A 21,227-nucleotide genomic window follows, 5' to 3' on the forward strand; every position below is an offset into this window, starting at 1 on the left:
TTTGTAGGAAAGCAGAAATGATATGATACTTGTCTTTGTAGAGAAAGAGAAGTAATGTTTCCTGGCATGTGTAAATGACTAGAGGAGGTGTAGGCTGAGAAAGAGAGAGCTGGGGTGTGGAGCGGGGGAGAGTGTGGAGGCTATGGGAGGTTACAGTGTGACACAGAAGCAGTGTTTTGCTGTCTTGAAATGTTAGAAATGTTTGTTCCTAGGTTTGTGGCTGGAGGGCTCCCTCCAGGATCAGGAGTGACAGACAGTCAGAGACTGAGTGGTTACCTTGTGAGAGCTGCAGCAGGGAGGTGTGTTTGTGTGTGTCAGTGCCCTATGTCACTTCAGTCTGGTCTCAGTAGTTATTTGAGCTCGAGTGTGGGAGTGTGGGAGGCCCAGGTATTGGATATGACTTCTCAGGAAAGCCCACGTATGAGACCTGGGAGTGCTGGTGTCTGGGGTAGAAGGTCCTTACAGGAAGGTGGAAGGGAAGGTTTTGACAAGTTGTACTTGTTTTTTTCTATTCTCACATTCTGCACAAAAGGCTTACTTCTGAGATAAACTTAGCAAGGTTGGGAACCAGCTTAAAGGCTGGCAGGGGTGGCTCTGCAGAAGACTTTCCATCCTTTGGTAGGATGTTCTACCATAGGTGATCACTTCTTTGAGGATTTATTTTGATGCAGTTTTTAGGATGGTGTTTGAGAGCAGTGCATACAGTGAGTAGAGGGTCTCTCTTTTTACAACAGCTATTCTTTATGCTATTCTTATCCATGTGGCTCTTTCAAAAATGGTGTATTTTTCTGGTGTGCTGAGTGACTGTCATGAGTGGTGTCCTCAAAGTGCATGGATTGGTATTTGAGGGGCTGGTGTGCACTTTGTGTAAGAATTAATAGATGAATTGAGATTTCCTATTCAGAGGATGTCACCTGTGTATTTATTTGCTTTCAGATAACCATCTGCATAGACTGGGCTGCACAGGCTCTTTTTAAAAGCCACCAGTGAGGATGTTGAGAATGGTGGGGTTGTACTTTTCCCTTCTATCTGGGGGAAGTGTTGATGGTAGAAGGGGAGTTTGATGTTTTGAGGGTGGACGGGGTAAGGCTGTAGTCAGAGCATTATAGGCATGTTGTGTGAGGAAATTGGTTTTGCCTGCATCCTTATCTTTAGTGTGCGGTTGTGAAGATGTCCTGATTCCTCACTGTATGATCCAGACCTCTTTAGGGAGGGATTTCCTTCTGTTTCACTATTCCTTGTCACTGGAGCAGTCACTAGCTTCAGGTTCTCACCTCTTGATGTGTTCTATTTGAAATGCTTTTAGCAGGGCTTGAAGAGTTTCTTCTTGGTCAGAGGTTTCCTGCTCAGTTCACTGCCTGTTTTCATTGAAAATAAGGTATTAATGGGGACAGTGTCATCTGTTTAATAGGAAGTATTTCTTCAAACATGGTCTTGCTTGTCCTTAAGATACGTATTTTGTGGCAACGGGGTTGATCAGTCTGAAACTGAAGAAGCCTCAGTGAAAAAATAAAAAACCTCTACCAGTAAATCATTAGCAAAGCTCTCATTTATTCACATGCAAAAGAGAAACTGGTTTGGCCACTCACTATCTGTTCAATGATTATAAGAATCTTGAAATAAGACTGAGGTAACAGTGGTATCTTTACATCAACCCACAAAATATCACAGTGTAAAATGTTCCATTCCTGACAAGAATGTGTATTAGTTGAAGGGAAAATTTGAGTATTCTGCCTCGGAGCTCTCTTAGCCTTGCAATTGTGAACATAAATCTCCTGTCAGCGGAGCAGAATGCTGAAACGAGTGCTGTAGATCCTTAGAATATTTGGCTGATCTCTTATCCATATAGTTTTATTACAGTTATTACAGTCTGATCTGAAGATTTGCTTTTGTGGGTCTGCATTTGTTACACTGTATTGTGGCACCTGCAGAGGTCCAGCCTGTCTGTGTTTGGAAGCAGCTGTCACCCCACAGAAGAGCTGCTTTGCAGTCTTCACTAGCAGTACAAATTATATGGATAAAAGTGAAATGTTTCACATGAAATTTTATCCAGTCAGGAAAAATAAGAATGATTTCAGCAGATCTTTCTATGCAAACAGCCGTCTCCAATTTGTACATGGAGAATGTGGTGTATCCTGTTGATGAAGGCTTCTGTCTTGTAAAGATGCCTTGTGGTAATCCACTGGGGTTATTGGCAACTTTATCATCCCAGCTAGGGGATAGTTAGTTGGGATTTATATACTCATTATCATTTTGCTTTGTCATCATTATACTGATTTTGCCCTTGTGGACAGCATGGCCTCTACCATGTCCCTTAAAATTATTGGTGTAATTATAATAGCTGTGGTGCTGTTGGTTGTCCTCTTGAGCCCTTGGTAATAGGGGCACATGCACCAACCCTTCTATTTTCTTCTGCTGTGAAGAATGATCCCTGCATAGGCTCTCAAAGTGAATGCAAAGTTTCCTTCCCCCTGGATAATAGTTACAATTCCACTCAGGCATTCAGTTTCTTTAGCCGAGTAAGACTGTACTTCCAAACTGTGATTGCTGATTTCTCTTCATAATTGTACTGCCTTCTCTGGCATTCTCATAAGCAAGCTGTGGAAGATTAATTTAGATAATCTTATGATGAGGATGGGCAAAAGGTAGGAAGTTGAACTCCTGGAGCAGCTCTTATTAACTGGGATCATGGGGTGCAGAATTCATTTGTTTTCCGGTGACAATGTCGATGGGAGCAGCTGGGAGCACGAAGCAGAACATTGGAATTTGGAGGAACCAAGGCAAATCAGGGAAGTGATGTGGCAAACAAGATGCAACTGAAAAAGAGGGGGAGCATGTTTTTTACATTTAGTGATAAATCATGTACACAACCACACATGAGGAGCAGCTGGCATGGTTGCAGTGGTGGGACTTACATCATGCTTTTCCTGGAAGGTGCTCTTCAGTGGCAATGAAAGCAGCTCTTGGCCTTTAGCTGGTCCCAGACTTGTTAGGCTTTGTTGCCTGGCACATGCAGGCAGGTGAAGCTGTGTTTGGCGTCCCTGTCTTTCAGCAGGACCTGCAGTATAGCTGCTCCCTGGCCGCGGGGCCTCTCTTGGCTGCTCAGACGCAGCATTTGGTCACCTGCATGTGTCAGCACAGTCTCAGTGTCCCAGCTGCTGGTTTTATCAGAAGGGACACCCGATTTTCCACTACTTTCTTGAAGTTTGGGACATTTTTTACTTGAAATGTGCTGTAGAAACAGCCGAGCAGGCTTTGAACTGCCTATCTCAAGTCTCATGACGCCGACACGTTGCTCAGGCAGCAAAAGCCTGAAAGGGGGTGAAGAGACTTGACAGTGCTGGGATCTCTCTCTCTTGGCACCTGACTCGGCTCAAGCATAGAGGTGATGCATGAAATCCATTATTAACTGGCCAAACCAAGTATTTCCTATCCTTTATATGGAAATAATAAGTATAGATGTATGTAACTCCAAAAACAAGTTGGAAAGGAATCTTGAGTGACTGAAAGTTAGTTCTGTCATTTTAAATATCCACAGGACACATAGCAGCTCTTACACACCTTTGACAACTCAAACATTTGTTTAACCCAGGTTAATTACAGAGAGTAAATTTTTATCTCCAGTTTAACATTATGAATAGTATTAATAATAAGTCCAGGCAAATCTTCCTCCTGGTGGTTTAAAAGCAAAAATATGTTGCTGTTACGCATGTTGCTTACACCATACCACTAAATCAGTGGTGTCTGCCAACCCCCTGCAGCTAGATGAGAGAATCTTTTTAATACTAAAGTGAGGTAAGAACTGGGGTATCCATACTCTGCCAGGGATCACCAGATTTTCTTTCTTTCACCATGCCCAGAGTTGGCCTCTAAGACCCTCCCTATTATATATTGCCACGTAGCGCTGTAGGTGGGAGTGTGCCCAGGGCAGCCACTTCAGCTCCTTCAAGAAACACCCACAGCTGACGAGTTATTTCTGTACCATCTCCAGTTTTGCTCAGCTTCACATTGTGTGATCATTGTACAGATCACAGGGTTCATCCTCCAGTGCCTCTCTTCCACACCTGTACCAAGTTCTCTCTGTAAATGTAGAATGACTACTGTGGCAGCTTTTTAGATGTCGGCAAGAAATGCTGAGCTTTGCTAACAGCAAGTAAACAAATTTTACAATTGTTACAATTGAGTGTGTCCCCCACAGATCCCAGTGGGTTCCTGCTGAGTCTTTTTTGGAAAGCTTCCTGTTCAGGACTTCTGAAAGAAAGCCAATCAAAAATAGTGCCAGAGTTTGCAAGACACTGCCAGAACCAGTATGGGAGATGAGATCTCACGGGTCACCTTCAGTGCTAACTCAGTGCTAATTCAGTGCAGGAGCTTCTGCAGAAGCTCTGGAGGAAAAGGGCCTGAACTGCCTTTGGGAAGGTTCTGTCAGCTACAGAAGAGAGGAATTGGACAGCTTTCTCCCTGTGATTCTACCACAAGAACTAGCATTGTTTCAGTGGACATTTACCTGCACAGCAGAGCAAGCACTCCTGGAGTCACCATCTGGACATGGCATATGTTCAGGAACCTGAGCAGCTTTTTCAGGACAGCCAAATGCTGTCTAGGCTGACGAATGTGAATATTCAGCAAGGATCTCAAGGAGAAAATTTTGATTGGGGGAGCTAATTTTGGAGCTTACTGACAGCCAGTGATCGTGACAGGCCTGCTTGGGGGAATGCAGAGCTTTGAGCAGACGTTTAATCTGCTGATCAGTGTGTTCAAAGCAGTGTCTTCAATGGAGATCTGCTGTTTTCTGTCCTGGCAGTATTAACATCACAAACCTTCTTGATTCTTTGGACATTTGTATCCCTGTAAGCAAGATGAAACCAGGGGAACTGGGCTTGGTCAGCCTGGTGAGGAGGAGGAGGATGGGGAGGAATCATCTAATAGCAGTCTTCCACCTGAAGAGATACTAGAGAGAGGACAGAGGCACACGAGGTGGAGGACCAGAAAAAGGAACAAAAGGCAAGGGGCACAAGCTGCAGCAAGAAAAACCCCAGCTGGGTGTAAGGTAAAAACTTCTTCACCAACAGAGTGGTAGAACTCAGAGGCTGCACCTGGAGAGGTGGTGGGGACTGCATCCTTTGAGACTTTTGGAATGTGGCTGGATGATGTCCTGAGCAACGTGATGTAATTTTGAGATAAGCCCTGCTTGAAGCAGCAAGTTAAACTTGGTGACTTCCAGCCATGCCTTTCAATCTACAGTTTTCCACAATTCTTTAGCACTGCCATAGACAGAATTGGAGTTCCTAGAACTAAAAAGCAAATTGCAATTATTTCTTGTGTCAACTCTGAGCCATAACAAGGTATTCAGCTCATAAAATTCTCTGTTTTTATCACCAAGTCCCCTTCTAAAAACAGGACTGTTTAATATTGAAATCTTTCATGAGGGAGGACTGGTGATGCTCACAGGTGCATGAAAAGGTAGCTGGCAATATTTTTTGCTAGATGTTTAATCCTTTTGAAGAACCACCTCTGACTGTTCCTTTTATGTTTTTTTTAAATAACTGAATGTACAAGGTTTCTGGAGCATTGACTAGACTAATCCTATAAACATAGAATGTATGTTAGAACATCCAGCAGATTCCCTGGTATTAAGGTGGATGTAGCAGTAGGTTTGGCTTTTTCTTTTTACCTAGCCATATAGTTCCTCATTATCAAAGATTCCCAGGTGTTTCCAGTCACTTTGGAAACAATGCTGGCTAAATGTTCTTTATCCTATTTGTTTTGTTTGATTACAGTTGTGACATTTTATGTGGAGGGAGGGAACTAATAGGAATGCAGAGTATCCAGCTGTTGCTTTCTTTTTTTCTTTGAGATTTGTATTGGCATCCACTTTCCTAGGTTGACTCTCTCTGCTTGCTCCCTGCTTACCTGCCTTGTGCAAGTGCAGTGCCCGCTTGGAAAAGAAAATGCACCTTAACCCCCTGTACCTTCACCCAGAAAATTGCCAGAACTCGGTAGTCTTTTCTCCTTGATTAATTCCTGTTTCCTCTGCATCTTGCCTCGCTTTGTCTCATTTCTTTCTTATGTTACCACATTTTCTCATGTTCATTTTCTATGGAAGTACTGAAGCCAGCAATCTACAGAGTGTGAATACAACGAGTAACTCACAACAGAGAACGCGTGTAATTTTTGTGCTGTTTGGCTGCCAAGTAGATTTTTAATTTTCTTTTTCTGATTTCTCAGGTACAGAACATCTCCACATCTAAAGAGTTTTGTTCTAACAAATGGCATTTTGAATCCATCATTATTTTTCAGGCTTTTGACACTGTTGTTGAAAATGAGCATCAGCGTTTTCCAGAGCAAAAACCAGAGCTGCTTTGAAGTTACTCACGTGTCCTTTAGCACAGAAGACCTGGAAGAATTTGATATACATGTTGGAAGTCAAGTGGGGCATAAATTGTATTAAAATTTCAATTTATTCTCTCAGGGCCTTTTGATGTCACGCTGTTACTCAGTACTTTGTTCACTGAAGACCAGTCCAGTGTTTAGTCTCCAGGACATACCTACTTAACACTGGTTTCATCCTGTAGCTGCTTAGGGAGAGACTCATTCCTGTAAGCCAGAGCTCTCTCATATCCTGTGCTAATGTTGAACAAATTTGAGCAGGGATATAGACACATGATTTCAAGACAGCCAGCCACAGTAAAAAGAAATCAAATCAGGCAGCTTAAATCAGCAACATCTTGAGATTGCACCCCTGTCCTGTCAACCTAAAGGAGAAGAGAGGAAGCCCATCAGCACATGGGGAAGATTTCTGTCTTCAGGTTCTCCTCTCCGCCCCTGGACAGCCTCTCTGTAAGTAGTGCTTTCTTTTGGTGTGTTTGCTGTCATTCTACAAACACAGCAGTGGCTTCACAGTGCAGGCTGGATTTTAAAGCCTGTAGCAGTAACTAGCAATAACTAGTGCTAGTTATTGATTACAGCTGAAATTCATTAATAGGGGTCATCTCGAAATTCCATTTTCAAAACACTGTACTTGTAAATACACCTGATGGTACTTCTCAGTACACCTGATGTTTATAGTGTTCTTTAAAGAAAAATGTTATCCCATTGCTTTTGTCAGTAGTCACTCAATCCACAGAGTATGAATATAGTTTTGTAGGTATTTGGAATCCTGTGGATTTATGTATAGTCAAAGTAAAGTACTTTACTTCTTTCCACAGAGAAGGAAGTACTCTGCAATTCACAGAAAAGAGCCAGTAAGGATCAAAATGATGTGTCATTCTCTTAAAAAGGAAGAAAAAAACCCAACTGTGAAAAAAAACAGGTCATGAGAATCAAGGTGAGCCAGAAAGTCTCTTTTTGTCACTTCCCTTTTGTAAAGCAGAAACTGATGATGTGAAATTAGCCAAAATAGAGCAGTGTGTTTAATAAACTTGCTGCATTCCACTTGCTGAAGGGGGGAGGAGAAAAACAACAGGCCATCAGGAAGAAAGAAAGAAAAAGAAAAATAGAGGAATTCTTGAAAAGAGTTTGCAGGTCATCACAGGCAGAGGTGGACTGTAGCATCAGCAGGGAAATGACACCCAGTGCTCTGGATTTTGACATCACATGCAAGCAGCAAACTTGGGAGTTGTTTAAATTACTTTCTTCTTTTCTCTCCTGTTTCTGAAGAAGAGCTCAAGGTTTGAAAGCAGTAAGACAAGTATTGCCTTCTGTACCCACATCCACCACGAATATGACTCTGAGGGGGGAAATCTCTTCCATCCCAGCTCTCTTGTGTCTCAGTACTGCTCAGTCTTTACAGCCCCATCAGGAACTTCTGTGTCAGGGGGGGCAAAGACAGAAAGTCTCCCGTTCTAGAGAACACCCTCTCTGTGGCACAGAGCTACTCTCACAGCTTCCAGAACAACACTTGCTCTGTTGCCAGCATCAGGAATTAAATTTCATTTCAACCTGATGGGCAGAAAAGGATTCCAAGTAGCACAGATTGGTTTGTCCGTACTGTTTATGCCAGGACCTAGGGCTTTTTAGTTACCCTCTGGTGTTTCCACTGCTGGGTCAGGACTGAATTCTGTCTATAAACCCTGCTGTGTTTAAATACTTTTAAAATATAAATAATAGCTCCTTTTCAAGACTGATGGAATGAAAGTCATATCTACATTTTTTGTGTTTCTGTGTTTTTTTTTTCTTTGCTGCTTTACCATCTGTTTGACTAAATTCTATGCTGGAATAGGCAAATAGGAATTTTCATTTTGGGATCAGTAATTCTTTGATATTGAATTGTTTATGGAATTACCACCTACATTTGTGAAAGATGGGGTTAATCTTTCAGCAGAATGCTCTTACTCTGCTGACTGTCAGGCTGCTGAGCCAGCTGAAGTGGCACAACTCTCTGGCTGCCCACTCTGCCACTTTTGGTCTCACCACTGCAGACCATTAGTTTGTGTTTTTCCTCTGAATTTCTGCAGGAGGTTGTCCTCATAGTGTCCTCCATGCATGTCAGATAAAGTCCAGCTTGCACCATTAGTAAGGTGTGTAGCACAGCTACCAGCCCTGATTTGCACGCTGCCTTTTGGGCAATAAAGGCAAATTACCTTTCACATTTGTAACACAATGTGGCTCTTTGTCCTTCTGCAGTCACTTGGTCTCATGGGGATCAGTTTAATGTAGCTGTGGTACAGTTGCTGTTAGAACTGCAGATCACTCCTTCTTTCTCTAGTGAAGCTGTTCACATGCTCTTCAGTTTTCAGTGATTCCTTGAGAAGCATCATGTTCATTGCTACAAGCAACAATAATTGCTTATGAACAAAGTGACACCTGTATTTCTTTTTAACATGTATTTTCTTCCTTTTTAGATAGAAAAGCTGTTTTCCACAGAATTCCACAGAGCAGTATCACCCCTTCTTCAGGGTCTTCAGAAGACTGAAAAGCTTTCCTTGAGCAGAGCATGTTGTGGAGGTGAATGGAGGAGCACAGACAAATGACATGTTCTTCTGTTGGACAGGTCAGACCTGCCAGGTCTGAAGATGCAAGAACCAAGGCATAGCTTAGAGTAGCTCTAAAGCTTCTTTAAGTTGTGCTTTGGAAACAGTTTCTATGTGGCTGTTGGGGTGGAAGGACTCATTTTACTGTATTTAAAGCATGTTTAGTTCACACCATCTCTTCTGTAATTACTTGAGGCATGCTATTGTCACACACAATCATCTGACTTCTTCAGTATCATTCTTACTTTAATAAAAATTCAAAATACAACCTTCATATGTCTTTTGAATTGTGTCTGAGTACACTGCAATATGTAGATGTGTTGGCAGAGCGATACAGTTCATAAAGTATAAAACTAATACGACAAAGAGCAGAGATTCAGTCTCTTTTCTCCTGTCAATCTGATATGCAATATTATTTGTACTTCAGTTATCTTAGAAGCTGTGTCCTGGATTTACAGTCCCCAGTGCTGTGTGCTCTCCAGAGCCTACCCACACTCACAGCTGTGCTCAGGGGTGAACACTGATGGCAGTAACTGATAGCAGTGCCACAGTGGAGTCCCCATGACCTGCTGCTGTGAACTGACAGGCATTTCAGCAAGTGGCTTCACTGACCTAAAGCAATTTTTCAGTGAGTTACTTAGCAAAATAAAGTGTTTTGATATGGATTTTCATAGTTAAAAGGAATGAAACTGTCCAAGAAGGCATGTGCTGGCAACTTCACAAAGAAAATCTGTCTCAAGATGTCTGTTACCTATGGAATGGTTTTTCCAGAGGAAGATTAAAAGTCGAAGAATCAGGAGGGATGGAGTTTGAGAGTTGAAGGAAGTTCATACATAAGTCAGTTTATCTATGACTCCAGTGTTCTCTGTGTTGCAATAAAACCATGTGTTTCCTAACTCTGCAGGGAAAGGTAGAATATTACAAACAATTTGAGAGTCCTTTCACCAAAGAGCTGGGTTTGATAGGGGATTATATTGCAATTTATCTAAAGTAAGTTAGCTGAGCTGGGAGCACACCAGCTAATGAGGTTTATCCTGAACACAGATTGCTTTTAATTAAGAAAATTCAACTTAAACCTGTGTTTCAAGTTGTATAGAGCCATTGATCTGGATGTTAGGTAAGCAGTGCATTCATGATAAAGGAGGATGCTTTTATAGTGCTATAGGTGTGTCCTCAGTTGTCATTTTCCATGGTGATAACATTGTTCTGGTAAAGAAAACACATCAGCAACTTCAAAGCTAAATTAACTGTGTTTCTTTATGTTTAGCATAGCAGGTCAAACTAATTTACTCAGTGAACCAACTTACTCCCCCGAGTTTTACAGGGTCATCCTCACTCTGGTGCTTATTGGTGGAGTTTTGGCTGCCTCCTGAGAATTGGGAAGGAGGAAGCTCAGGCAGGTCTCTGACCAGACCTGTTCATTTTATACAGATGGTGCAAATGAGCAAAAATTGTTGTATTTCTCTTGGGACTGTTTCCTGCAAGTACAGAGCAAGAGGAGTCAGTTCCTTCTTCGCCCTACTGTCTTACCCAGGTAGCTGGGATACTGTGAGTGCAAGTTTTTCATGTTCCTTGGTCTTGGGGGAGTGGGTTGAACAGGAAATTAAGGAGCTCTATCCCATTGCCTGACCATGTTTCCATAGCAAGGCATCATGCTAGGCTGTTAGGTCTCCATCTGAACCTTGCTCCAAGAAGATGAACACTTTCAGGAATGCTGTTTGGACAAGAAATACACACCACCATGGTGGTTGAGGTACTTCTTCAGGAATGAGCCTCCATCTTCCTGGGCTTGCTGATTATCACAGAACTCTTACTGTTTGTCTTACTGGTGATCCAGGAGCAAACAAGGATGATCTGCTGGACCTGATACCTGAAGAAATGTGGGTATTGTGAAGATGAGTTATATCCTTAGCTGCAGTAACCACAAGATGGAGATGTTCTGGATATGTGTCAGAGGGGTTGCATGAGGTCAGTACTGTAATACCTTGATGAAATGACATTAGTGATGCAGCAGAGTGCACATTCAGTGAGTTTGAAGATGACAGGAAATTTGGAGGAGTGGTTGATAACACTGCCTAGTGATGCTGTGGTTCAGAGACCTCGAGAGGCTGGAGGAACAGGCTGACAGGAACCTAAGGAAGGTGAGCAAGGGGAAATGCACAGCCCTGCCCCTGGGTTTTGTTGGTGGCCCAGAGATTGGGAAGCAGCTTTGCAGAGAAGGACCTGGGGCTCCTGGATGACAGCAAGTTGAATGTGAGTCAGCAGCACAGAAGGCTGACAGCATCCAGGGCTGCCTCTGGAAGAACATTGCCAGCAGGTCAGTGCCAGCAAGGATGGTCCTTCCTTTCTGCTTGGCACATCTGGAGTGCCCTGGGCACGGCTTCCCAGTACGAGAAACTTGACATTCAAAACCTGACAAGACAACCTGCTTTACTTGACCTTGCTTGAGCTGGGCATTGGACTAGACAATCTCCAGAGATGCCTTCCAGCCTCGACCATCCTGTGAGTCTGTGGGATTTGTTTTCCACCTGTAAAGTGGGCTGGCATTTATTTTGGGCAGCAACAAGTGATTGAAAGCTGTTAAAAATTAATTTAGCTTAAGGTAGTGCCTGATCTTATGTTCCTGGTAAAGGTTTAGGACATAGAGGCAAGTCACTTCCATAAATTTATATGCAGATTTACAGAGAGAAAAGTTCTAGACCTGCTGGCAGCACAAATACTGCAGATACTTTAGCAATGCCACCGAGGGAAGGTGAAGGAAGATGTCCCTGAGCACAGGCAGAGCCTGTGAGCCTGTGGTGAGTGATGAGCAGAGTCTCATGAGGTCAGCTCTGTACTGAGTGACCTTTGCCGTGGACTTCCACATGCGAGTAGTTGTGGTAGCAGTGAAAATGATGCTTTCACGAGCATTTAGGGTGATACAGGAGTCCATTCAATTTTGCAAGACTACATTGAATCTCTGATTCCTGTTTGGAATTTGGGTGTTGCTTCTAAGCTTAAGTGTTTTTGAAAATCCCTGATCAGTCCTCCAAACTTTAGCATAAAACTACTTCATGCATTTTATACTATGCTGTTGGACATGGTATTGACTTGTTCTGCACAAACCAGGTTTTTCAGCCACAGATGAGAAAAAAATAACTAAGTAACTCTCCATGTGGATTTCCCAAATACAGAAATTCTAACATTTTAGGCTAAGTATGTTTTTGGACATTTGTATTTGAAAATTTATTTGAAATGCATTTGTATATTTTTATATATCTTGTGTATTCAGATGCTTTCACCCTCCAACTCAAATGTTTAGAGCACTTAACTGTTTTGGTGTGGTACATGTGGCTGGGGAAGCACTGTTTGGTACTGACTTTAGGTATCTTCAGATGCTGGCAAAGCTCCCTGCTGTGGAGACTGGCAGACCCCTGAAACTGCTCTGTCATGTTTTTATGGGCAACAGTGAAGCAGTAACTATTTAAAAAGTGGAGATGGTTCTGTGCGAGTCACTGTTGCAACTCCTGTCTCAGGGAGAGCTCAGCCTTGTGCACAGAGCTGAGCTTTGGTACCTCCAAGGCAGGGGCAGTTGGAGGTGTGGGGAAGCTCTTTGGAGAGGCTGCAGAGCAGCCACTGAACTGCCCCTGACACTGATTGCAAGTGTCTGATTGCAAGTGCTCTTGGTTTCTGCCTTGCCAAAAAAATACAAAACCAGAGGAGCCCAAATTGAGGCAGAATTGAGGGCTCAGGCATTTTGCTGCCGTGAAGAGACCCTTACATCAGTCCTTGTTGGCTCTGTCTTCATCCCTACATAGCATTGCCTGGGTCACTTTCCAGTGCCCTTATGGAGTAGGACATCCAGGGACCACACTAGATCAAAGAGATGAGGGTCCCAGACCCGTGGGACTGAAGAGGAATGTGTGCCTGTAGAGTTGAAGGTACCCCTACTTTGCACTCCTCCCAGCTTCTGCACCAGACAGGGCTCCTGAACCCTTCCTCTTCCTGTCAGGAAGAGTCCTGACCCTTCTTTCCTCCTTCTTCCTTTGTCTTCCACCACTGGGATCCAACCCAACCTTTTCCCCGTGTTGGTCGGAGCTACCTGGGCTCAGCTCCTGCACACATGGCAGTGCCAGGGGTCCAGCAGAGTTAAAAGCACATTGAAGAGCCTGCACTGGAGGAGATGGGGCTGCCCACATGGGACAGTGGGTCTTATCCTGGTCTTCTCTGTCCTTCCTCCTGCCTTGCCAAGTGCCTTCAGACCTCCCCTACAATTTGTTGGTCCAGGGCAGATCAGAGCACAGCACCAGAGGACCCAGAAGGGGCACAAAGCACCCACCCCACCATGGATTAGCAGACTGTCTGTGTTCTCACCTCTCCTGGCAGCACTCAGATAAGGAGCCGGTGGTATCAGAGTGACCATTTTGTTGGCCATTTTCTGTAAATTCTTTACAAGAGAGTCTACAGTCAGTGTCCTTTCACTGCAGGCACTGCCTGTTTTACCTGCTCTGTCTGGGCCTGGCAGCCTCTGGCCCATTCCATGACAATGGCTAAAGGCTGTGCAGACTTTTGGGACTAAAACCATCTCCAGGAGCTGACCCTGGCACTGTGACCTGCTGTGCAGGAGGAGAGCAAAGCATTTGCTTCTGGCTTTATGGGCAAGAGGGGCTTGGGATGGCCTCAGGCCGTGGCTGTGTGCTAACCTGGCTGTGCCTTCCTCCCACAGGGAACGATCTCTTCCTGGTTGCAGTCCATGAGCTGGGGCATGCACTGGGTCTGGAACACTCCAATGATCCCAGTGCTATCATGGCTCCTTTCTACCAGTACATGGAAACACACAACTTCAAACTGCCCCAGGATGACCTGCAAGGAATTCAGAAAATCTACGGTGAGCAACCCTATCTACTTCTTTACTTACACCAAGTTTGAGCCTAGAGACTATTTTACAATTAGCCCCCAAATGCCTGCAGATGGTGGGCTGCATTTCCTGCCAGAGCTGAGTGGGGAACTGTTTAAAGCCCTTGATCCAGGACTAAGTACCAGATGACTGCACAAGTCAGGATAACCAAACCTCTGTGATCCCACTGCTGCTTCATCCCTCACTGTGTCCCCAAATCAAGGAGGACTGCAAAGGGAAAAACAGGCTTTGCTGTACCCAAGGTTTGTCCATTAAGAACAACCAGTGCAAATAAAGGGAAAGAATGCAAAGAGCCTGCAACATCAAGGAAAGGTAAAAAGTATTTATGCACTCGTTTTTTTCCTGTTATATATAAGGTAGGGAAAGAAAGTTTGGATCTGCTTAGGGAACACTTTGCTTCTTTTAATCTCCAGCTGAACGTATTGTACAGCGTGTGTCACAAAGATATTTGGCTCAAGAAAAATAGGGAAAAGGGGCAGAGAGATTATGGGAAAAAACCAAGGAGCTGCAGATGATGTGGTGCCCTGTGATGGGATCATGAATACCAGGGTGAGGACAGGAACTTGCAGACTTACTGGCTGAAGGAGACTCTGGGGCCAAAGAGAAATCCAGGTTCTAGGAGCTCAAGGGGAGACTGAGACTAGTGGCCACAGTCTGTGGCAGTCTGCAGAAAACAGGTTTTGTCAAACATCCCTGATTTCATTCTTTGTGGAAGGTGTAAGTTTGACAGAGAGGTTACTTAATAAATGCAGCACAGAGCAGTTGTGCTGTGTAACTGTGCAGCTGGAGTCAAATATTAGCTCCCAGAAGCCGTAGAGCAGATATGGTATGAACTAAAGGTGAAAAAAATACTTGGAAGGTGGTTGTCAGTGGGATAGCTGGTGTTTCTCAGGGCTTGCTGCAGAGGTTGGTGGCAGGCCTGACACTAGTCAATGTTTGCATCAGTGATCTGCCAGTGAATTTGAAATTGCTGCTAGTAGAATTTGTGTCAAGACCTGTGAGACTCTAAAGCAGTGCATCAAGACTTTAGAGGTCTAAACTGTACCTCAGCTGTTTGAGCCAGATTTGGTGTTTATTTTCTGTGACTGGATTGAGATTCATTTATTTAAGTGCAGATGCCTGGCAAAGTCTCTTTCTGGGCTAATTTCTCTGACTTGTGCGGGCAGTGGGAAAAACCAGGCATTTGTAGAGTGCAGTCCAGCCTCAGTGTGAGGCAGATATCCAAGCAAGGTCCAACATGTAAAATAAGGTGGCTTAAGGTACACCCAGGGGAACTATCTTGTCTCATTGGTACATCTTCTTATTGATCATTAGCAGGCTGAAGTTGAATGTTAATTGTCCTGTGGTATTGTTTAATTATGAATACTTTAACATAGTACGTGTTCTGGTGCTCAGGATAGTGGAGACTCTGGAGAGTTTTGAAATAAAGTGCTGTGGTAGTCAGTGTTAAATGTTCATTAAGTAATAGACCTAAGTGTTAATTTTTGAAAGCTGGCAAAATGTCATTGTGCTGTTTCTGTTTTGAAATGTTGATTTAGTTCCTGTGAACTTTGATTAAGCAGAAAAGAAAAAAACCATAATTTATTGCAGACAGTGGAAGTGCAATCAAGAAAAAATGACTGGTTTCTCTGTTTTCTGATGTGTTTTTGGAAAGGGAGCAGATAAGGAACTGACAACCTTCCTGCTTCACTTTTGGGGTTCAAGCCAAGATCAGCAGGGGCTGAGCTGGGACCAGCACTGCCCAGAATGGGGCTCTGAGGCCTTTGAGCTGGAGTGGGCTGGGGATGGTGTTGGGGGTTGTAGAGATAACTCATCCTGTGGGGAGAAGAAGGAGAAGCTTCTGCAGCAGGAGCTTTGCTTCCCCCAGGTAGAGATTTTGGCCCTTAGTACGGAGTAACAGTCCAAAAAATGAAGTTGAATTTAAAATCAGGTATTATGCTTATGGTTCACAAAGAAATTATGGAAAATGAAGGTGAAGGTTTCTCCCTGGAACTAATGGGAAAGAACAGAGCCCTTTATCTTATCTTATCTTATCTTACAACTGAGAAGGGCCTGCTGAAATATCCTTCTTGTAGCTTTAGCAGGAACATTCAACTAATGCATTTTATTTCCACAGTGCCACTCTGCTTTGTTGTGCCTTGGGAATGCCAAAAGCCCATCTACCAGAGAACCTCTCCAGACCCAAAAATCTCCTGCTTTCTTGCTGCTTTGACATTCTCTACAGTGCAGCAGCATGTGCTCAATATGTATTATTTAGTAACTACTCTGCAAAGTCAGACACAGAGCCACTGTCTTGCCTGTAGCATCCTTTAAAAAAATAATTATAATTAAAACTTCCAATTTTTCATTCCACTGAAGTTGCTAAAACAAAGAACAGAGGCTCTACTAAAGCTGAAGTCTATTTTGTCTCCTTCTTTTGAGAATGATGCGTTTCAAATGTGTTTTAAATATGTCCAGACCTGTCATATAATGATTTGTTGAATTTTTAATTTATTTTCTCCTGAATTTAATTCAAAACTCACCCAAAGAGCCAGTAGTGATGTGAACTCTTGTTTGTGCTTCATGCTGATTAGTATAAGGTCAATGTTTAAAATGTTACTTCCATTTTGAGCTACTGAGGACAAGGCCAGCAGCTCCCTTTGTGACAGAGCTGCAACACAAGTCAGCAATATTCCCATCTCCTGAGCTGCTTCCTGTAGCATATTCCTTGACAAAACAAGGAAATACCGAGACTTTTCTTTATGTGTGTTTTTCAGAAGGATATCTCCCTCTGTACTTAGGTGCCCATGTCACAAGTGACATGCCCAGGAAGGAATTGAACTGGAAATGATACCAGTTTGTAGGTCCCCTGGATATCCTGTTGAGTTGCCTCTTAACTTGCTAGTTTTGAATCCAGGGCTGCAGGGTGGAGAGAGGAGAGATGCTCAGCTGAGCCTGAACTGGTCACTGCAGCAGTGGTCACCCTGTCCTGCCAGGAAGGTGCAGGCAGGTGGGACTCGGCGTTCTCCCAGGTTACAAGTGACAGGACAAAACAAAACAGCCTCAAGTTGTGTCAGGGGAGTTTTAGGCTGGGTATTAGGGGAAATTTCTTCACTAAAAGGGTGGTCAGGCACTGGAACAGGCTGCCCAGGGCAGCGATGGAGCCACCATCCCTGGTGGTATTCAAAAAAAGTGTGAATGTGGCACTTGGTGACAGGGTTTAGTGATGGGCTTGGCAGTGCTGGGTTAAGGGTTGGACTTGATCATCTCAGAGGGCTTTTCCAACCCGACTGATTCTGTGATTCCATTATTCTTCAAGTCCTGCTCTCTGTACTGGTTTGCAGTGGGTGATGAAGCAGCCTCTCACTGGGAGTGACTCTTGTGACACTGTGTCTGGGGAGCAGAGGGCTTGACATGACGTGCAGGGAAACTCATGTCCACAGGCTGGTTAACCAGGCCATTGCCTTCAAGGGCCTTTCAAAGCCTAGGGTCACAAAGGGGAGGTCTCCTAACCACTCAAAGGTAGACCAGGAGACAACCTCAAAGATCTGAGTCATCCCAAATCCCACTGAGGAAGTCTCAGCCTCGCACATCTTTTGTGCAGCTCAAGAGAAGAGCTCCCAGTCAGTGCACATGCTGCACCCCTGAGGCCTGAGGTCCAGAGTGGTCATGAAACCACTCTAGTCCCTGGCCGAGGAACTGGACAACACCAGCTCTGACATCCAGGAGCAGGGGATCAGCAGGGCACAGTGTCCATGAGCAAACAGAACCTTCTGCCAGTCCCGCCTCCCCAGTGCAGTGTGCACGGGTTCCATAACCTCCCTCCCCTTTTCCCAGTGCCAGCCATAGAGATTCTTGTAACCTACAGACTCTTGTGACAATCCCAGATCCTTGTAAACTACACCTGTGTGTGAGATGGCTTGTGAGGGAACAGCAGAAAGACCTGGTGGAGAATTTCCATGTAGTGACACTGCACTGGGACCATCAGCGCAAGCTTTGCTGTCATGCAGGACCTGGAAGTGTTCTCTGAAAATGTCCTCTTGTACATGAGGAGGAAATAAAATAACATCCAAGACCTCATCTGTAGAAGCTGCAAGACTTGGGACTTGTGGATCCGTGTCCCGTGGTGCTGTGCTCATAGGAGAGGGGAAGGCAAATGCTTGGCACTCAGGAATCTGGAGGGATGTGCCCTGGTGCCACATCTCTGGCATGCTGCAGAGATACCAGACCCCCTGTCTATGTTGCATCACTTCATTTGCACCTTTCCTCCTGTCCACGGACTCTGTTGAACCCAGCAGAAAACATCAGACTCCACCTCTGATGCATCCACAGATCTCACCTGCTGTATGCCATTCCTCTGGAACACAGGGAGTAGCTGCCTGGTTCCTGGTGCTCTCCTTGGGCTCCACCTGACACCTGGAGGATTCTGCCAAAGGGGAGGCTGAGAGAGAGCCCATCTCTCTTGGGAGGTTTCTCAGCTCGTGGAAAAACACTGGTGTGTGTTATGGCTGGGTAGGAAATACTTTTCTCATCCTACAGATTCTTCTGAGTGTAGGAAAATGTTCTGTTTTGCCGTGGAGCAGATGTCAGGCTTCTGAAAGTTTTTCCAGAAGGAAACTGGAGCATCTTGCAGAGTCCCAACCTCTCATCATTTGCCTGCCCAAGCCTGGGAATTTTCGACCCAGTTTTCTGGCACCCAAAGCAGAGAACCCAAGTGCAAGGTGAATCACCTCGTTCCAGAGCCCAGGAGAGCATTCCCTTTGGCTTAGAGCAAAGATGTCTGCTGTGGACACTTGTCTGCCAGGTGAATGCTCTATCAGCTGCGGGGCAGTTGTCATTCAGAGGAGAATGTCCATGTGAGAAGGGCTTGAGAAACCCTTCCTGCCACCCAGTGATGATCATGGGGGCCTTGACTGTCCGCCCGTTGTTCTGTGGGTGCTGGGGTTTGTTCTGCACTGTGGCAAGGATCCAGGCTATCTGGGACATCTTAATTCACTTCAGCCCTGAAGGCTGAGCCCAGAAGTGTGAATTGCTCTCTGGGTGAGTTTATCAAGTGAGTGAGGGGAAGGAGTCCTTCCTGCACTTGGAGTTTTGTGGACAATCTCTGGCCCCTGAGGTGGCTTGTTGGCAGCTGCATCATGTAGTGTGAACAGGGGCCTCTCTGCACTGCCCTGGAGCCTGCAGAGCAGCCAGGTGGGTTTCTCTTGCTCTCCCTAGCTCCCTTGGATTGTAGGCTTTGATTTTAAGCTGAAGAGCCTTGCCTGTGTACCTGGACAGCTGGTTCAGTGCCACAGAAACACGCAGGCAGCTCAGCTTTTCCAAACCAAAACCCTCCTCTGTGTTATTCAAACCATAACTGCAGTCAGGAGGATAGTTTTCTTCTTGGAGTGAATATTAAGAAGATAAGGACAGGCCTTTGTTTGCAAGTGGATGGTTCTCTCCCCTGAGCTGACCCAAAGCCTCTTCTGTGCTGGCAGGCTCGGGGAGCCACTGGCTGGGACAGGCTGAGCCAGGAAGGTGCTGAGCCTCCAGGCAGGTGCTGTGCAGCTGAGGGAACACTCTGTCAATAGCCAGGAGGACAGTACAATTATATTTTGTCCTCAACTATCGACACAGTGGCTCCTAAATGCCTCCTCTCTCTGTGTTATCTTCACAGGTCACCTTGGTATTCAGATGGTCTGCGACAGAGGAAGCATGAAGGGAGGAGGCTAAGTGCCAGTGGTGGAAGTCACACTCTGAAGGTGATCTGCTGTGACCCAAAAGCTTTCTGACATTCTTTGCCTTGCTTCTGATAGAGAGGAAGAAACACTTCTTCTCCACACAGTGTCTGTAAAGTCCCAGCAAGTTGCTTCCCTGCAGAATGTGTGGTTTCCAGCTCCAGGAGATTTCTTTCCTGCTTCCCGTGTGGAAGTGGCTGCAGGATCAGTCCCATGGGTGGACTTGGCTCTGGTGCTGGGATCACACATCATAACTAGGTGACTGGGTTCAGGCCCATTTGCAGACCCATGCAATAACCTCTCTCACTCAGGTTTTTCTAATTAGATATTTTTCCTCTGTCTGATTCTCTGAAGTTGCTCGGAAGTGTAGTGACAGAGGATGTTGCCTGGTCAGTCACACACTGGTGGGTGTGATCAGTCCCTGTATTAAATACCACAGCACGTCTTAAGTGACCCTTTGTTCACACACTCATCTGTGCTGCTGGTAAACCTGTTCCATCCTGCCTTGATCTGTTTTGGAGGCAGGTTACTGTGATGAAGTCTGGAAATGGGACTGACCAGGGAGCTTTCCTAATGGATAGGGTCTGCTCATTCTGCTTGCGTGCCAGGTTGGGCTCTGCAGTGCCTTAGTTCTTATGAGGGAGCATCTTTCTCCACCAATGCACAGGCTGTGCTTCTGCTTCCCATTCCCAAACCTGTTCACCAAATTCTGCCTGAGTAGTACTTGGACCTGAGGATTTCCATGTTTTCTGTGTGCTCCTGTGCTCTTCTCATGTGTACAGTTGTCGGATCACCTCCCACCTTTAGCCACACTCAGGGACAAAGTGGAGGCAGCAATTAAAAGTAAAAGGGCAGTCCATGTGAGTATGAGAGGAGACAAGCCTTCCATCAGAATAAATTAGAAGGCCTGGGTTATAAAAACAAAAAAAGGAGTGAAAGATAGCAAGGAAACATCTGTGGCTGGCAGGGAAAGACAGTAAGAGGAATATTTGAAGTGAAATGACAAAATCTGCATCCAAGCAGGTTGCAGACCACCTGCAGCACGTGTAGGAAGCCTTGCCAGGGCCAGGTCCCCCTTCAGAGCAATGTGCTCAGCTCTGTTTTGGCCATGGCCAGCAGTGAGTACATACAGGGCCAGCTTCCCTTGTTGGGCCTGACTTGAGATCTCTCTCCACTGTCCTAGCAAATGTTTTCCTTAATGCAAATCCCTGGTTCATCTGAATCCTTGCTGCTTGGCACCATCCTGACCACGGTGTGTACAACTGCTTCTGCCGTGCACTTCTCTGTGTGTGGCTGCAGTGGCATTTTAGGGCTAATTAAAACCTTTACATTGGTCCCCTGGGTTGCAGGTGCTGTTTGAACTTTCCTCTTCTCCACAGATGACTGTGACAGGCCTTGGGCACTGAACAGGGGAGCTGTATGGGACTGCCTGTACAGGGCAGGGCAGGCTGTGACTGGGTACACAGGTGGTCCTTGCTTGTGCAGAGACAGTGGATTAGTAACTCCAGTCATGCAGGAGGTGTTAAATTTCCATCATAAAAGCGTAACACTATAGTGCCTGTTCTGCACCTTATGGTCAGATTCTCTGTGTGTCAGATTCTCTGTGTGTCAGATTCTCTGTGTCCAATGGCTCTTTGTCATCAGACACATTCATCTTTTTTT

General features: G+C 45.0%; 1 protein-coding gene across 1 annotated transcript in view; it reads left to right on the top strand.

Moving 5' to 3' along the window:
* Positions 1 to 21,227, top strand: part of MMP24 (matrix metallopeptidase 24) — a gene marked incomplete at both ends in the record, with an annotated part of 41,619 nt that overhangs the window by 12,141 nt on the left and 8,251 nt on the right. The window contains one exon of the mRNA XM_082292571.1: positions 13,678 to 13,839. Within this exon, the coding sequence (XP_082148697.1) occupies positions 13,678 to 13,839 (162 nt within the window). The remainder of the gene's footprint in view (positions 1 to 13,677; positions 13,840 to 21,227) is intronic.

This window comes from Coloeus monedula (genome assembly GCF_965178545.1).
Source record: "Coloeus monedula genome assembly, chromosome: 17".
NCBI lineage: Eukaryota > Metazoa > Chordata > Aves > Passeriformes > Corvidae > Coloeus > Coloeus monedula.